We start from the raw sequence: 3062 nt of genomic DNA, 5'->3' as shown, positions 1-3062 counted from the left end.
TAGAAGTAGATCTTCCTCAGAGAAGGAAAGTCTACAGATACCTAAAATGTTGAACATAAAGTAAAAGCAGTCTAGAAATCCTTCATTTCTAAGAGGATTTTTTATTCCCATATAACTCCATCAATTGATTCAGTAGCCGCTTTAGTAGCATAAAATACAATTGCTTCTACTCCCGCACATCATTTTGCTTTGAAAATTAACGTGGTGAGTTTTCAAAGAGTTAATGTATAGAAGATCTTTAGGGATGTTAATGGGATAGGCCAACTTTGGGTTTATTAAAACGAGGGAAATAAATGGTGGGTTAATGAGTTTTTAAAGAGTTTTATCTGTAATTGTCACTGGGGCCACCATTGATTATTAAGTTAATAGTTTTCGGACATCAAACCATTGCCTAAACCCAATAATAAAGAAGCCTAACGATCTGATTTTGAACTCTTCCTTCGTCGGCTTCCTCATTTCTGGATTCAAGTTTTCACTCAACCAGTAGGGAAAAACAGGTATAATCCAGTGTCGACAAATGCTTTTGCAGTTCTCCGGGCATTTCTGACTGTCTTCTGAAGCAGAAATCAAAACTTCACAAGGTTAGGGTTTGTCCGGTTCCAGCTTTTTCTAGGGTTTTTTTTTTCCAGTTCCGGGTTTTTTTAGGGTTTTGTCTCAGATGCTAAAATTATTCAATTGTTACTAAGTTTTGCTTTTGTCTTCTCAAGGTATGGACAGAATCAGTGGATTATCTGATGAGTTACTGGTTAAGATACTATCATTTGTTCCGACAGAAGTTGCTGTATCCACTAGCATCTTGTCTAAAAGATGGAAGTTTGTCTGGATGTGGGTGCGTAAACTGGAGTTTGTAATGAATCATTTTGGGCCAGACATTGCACTTCAGGATTTTATCAACAAGAATCTTCCATTACTTAGAGCTCCGGTCATAGAAAAGTTTCGCCTCCAATGTTTCTACAAATCATTTCGACCTGAGGATATTAATAAGTGGGTTGGAATCACGGTTTCTCGCTGCATCCGCGAGCTTGATATCAACTATTTTTCTTTTTGTCACAAGGAAGAACTTGCTATGTTACTGCCAAGCAGCCTGTATACCTGCAAATCGCTCGTGACTTTGAAACTTAACGGCCATAGGCTTCTTGTGGATGTCCCTCGAACAGTTTCTCTTCCTTCACTTAAAACTTTGTTACTGCATGAAGTGACTTACTCAACTGAGGATTCTCTTCGACTGCTTCTATCCTATTGCCCTCTTCTTGAAGGTCTGGTTATTGGCAGAGATAGTGATGACCACATTAGAGGGATTATTATTATTAGCCCGTCTTTGCAGAGGTTAACCTTACCTATAGATGGTGGAGCTTCTTATTCTAATGAGTATGTGATAGTTACTCCGTCTTTGAAGTATATCAAAGTTGAGAATTATGCAGCAGAAGGATTCTCCTATTTGGTTGCGCATATGCCTAAAGTGGAAGAGGCAGATATCATTGCTCAGAATCAACATCATCTGGAGAAACTTTTCGAATCAATTACATCTGTCAAACGCCTTTCTTTAAACGTATGGGTCAACGAAGAAGAAGAGGTAAATCCATTTCCATCTACTAACTGCAAGTTCGCAAATCTTAATATTATCACTTGTTATTTACTTGTCATGTGTGCAGTATATGTATCATGATGGTATTTACTTCAGCCAGCTTGAATATCTGAAGCTATGTATCAGCTTTGATTATTGGTTGAAGTTGCTTTTCCGGTTGCTCCAAGATTCTCCCAAACTACGAGTCCTAAAACTCTACGTCAGTGTACGTTTCTTCCTTTGACTAAGTTTCTAATCCAAAATAAATTTTTAAGTCTCTCTCTCTCTCTATCTCCTTTTGTTGATCTTAGTGTGATGATTCAAGGAAGTATGAAGCTGTTAGCTGGAACAACGACCAGAGCTCTGTTCCTGAATGTTTGTTGGAGAATCTTGAAAGTTTTGAGTTTGCAGGGTACAGAGGAAGGCCGGAAGAGAGAGATTTCGTGAGTTTTATCTTCAAAAATGCTTGTCGCTTGAAGTCTTCATCAATCACGGCTCCACTTTATCCCGATGAGGAAACTTGTTCCTCAACAGAAACTTGATGTGATGAAGGAGTTCCTGCAAGTCTTTTTTTTTTCTGGATTTTAGGCTGCTTTTATTGTCAATTAGGTGTTTAATCGAATATGGAACTTGCTTTTTGAACAGAAACTTATCATGTGTTGATTGATTTTACCGTCTGGTTGTACGGACTACTGATTGATCTCTAAGTGTGCAAAAGTCCTTCCTTGAATGGCTTCTCTGTACTTCTCAAGCTAGTTCTCGTGGAATGCCGTCGCTACCGTAATTTGGAAGCGACCAGCCTTCAGAAATTAGAATCTTACCCAAGAAGACATGTTTTATCAGCAAGTTCAAAAATAATGAGTGACAAACTGTAGACCTATATGTATCTTTCACCGACTGAATCAAGAAGTGTTTCAAGGGCACAGAGACTTCCGAACTTGTAAGAATCTTATCTGTTTTTTTATTTGGCAAGAAAATGTAAAACTTTACTTTAATTTTTTTTTTCTGTCAAAACTTTAATTTTTTTTATTCATCATTTATCACCAGAAAATAGGAAATTAGTCACAAAGCTAATGCCCAAAATGAGACATATGTAAGCTATGAAATAAGTGTTTCAAAAAAAAGTAAGCTATGAAATAAAGACTACAACGTGTTTTCGTAGCCACGTGTCATCACTATGATGATTCTTAGAATCCTTAGGAAAATAATTTGGTCCATATAAATATATATTATGATTTTTATTAAACTAACTATCAAATTGATTAGTAGTGTATAAAAGAATATTTTAAATTCTTTCCTTAAAAAAACGCTACGGAATTATCTAATATGATTAACATATATATGATAATTAATGATTATGAATAATACATATTTGATAACAATGGTTGTATTCTCCCTCTTTTTTGATAAATTTGATATTATTAAAAGAAATTAAACAATCAAAGTAAGCATATAATAATAAAGTTATATTTTTTCGTATATGATATATTTTGAATTT

General features: G+C 35.4%; 1 protein-coding gene across 2 annotated transcripts; it reads left to right on the top strand.

The window, feature by feature from the left end:
• Positions 1-261: 261 nt before the first annotated feature.
• Positions 262-2307, top strand: LOC106385510 (FBD-associated F-box protein At2g26860). Of its 2 annotated transcripts, none has more exons than XM_022699207.2 (4): positions 262-581; positions 708-1573; positions 1653-1784; positions 1876-2307. In XM_022699207.2, the coding sequence occupies exons 2-4, from the start codon at positions 710-712 to the stop codon at positions 2104-2106; spliced, it is 1227 nt and encodes a 408-aa protein (XP_022554928.1). In that variant the 5' UTR covers positions 262-581; positions 708-709; the 3' UTR covers positions 2107-2307. The 2 variants fall into 2 exon arrangements, with proteins under 2 accessions (XP_022554928.1, XP_013680877.1); XM_013825423.3 differs by having other exon boundaries at positions 295-581; positions 1653-1790.
• The last annotated feature ends 755 nt before the right edge of the window (positions 2308-3062 follow it).

Source organism: Brassica napus, chromosome C3, assembly GCF_020379485.1.
Source record: "Brassica napus cultivar Da-Ae chromosome C3, Da-Ae, whole genome shotgun sequence".
NCBI lineage: Eukaryota > Viridiplantae > Streptophyta > Magnoliopsida > Brassicales > Brassicaceae > Brassica > Brassica napus.
Note: the sequence above shows the minus strand (reverse complement) of the source record. Positions and strands in the feature narration are given on the sequence as shown.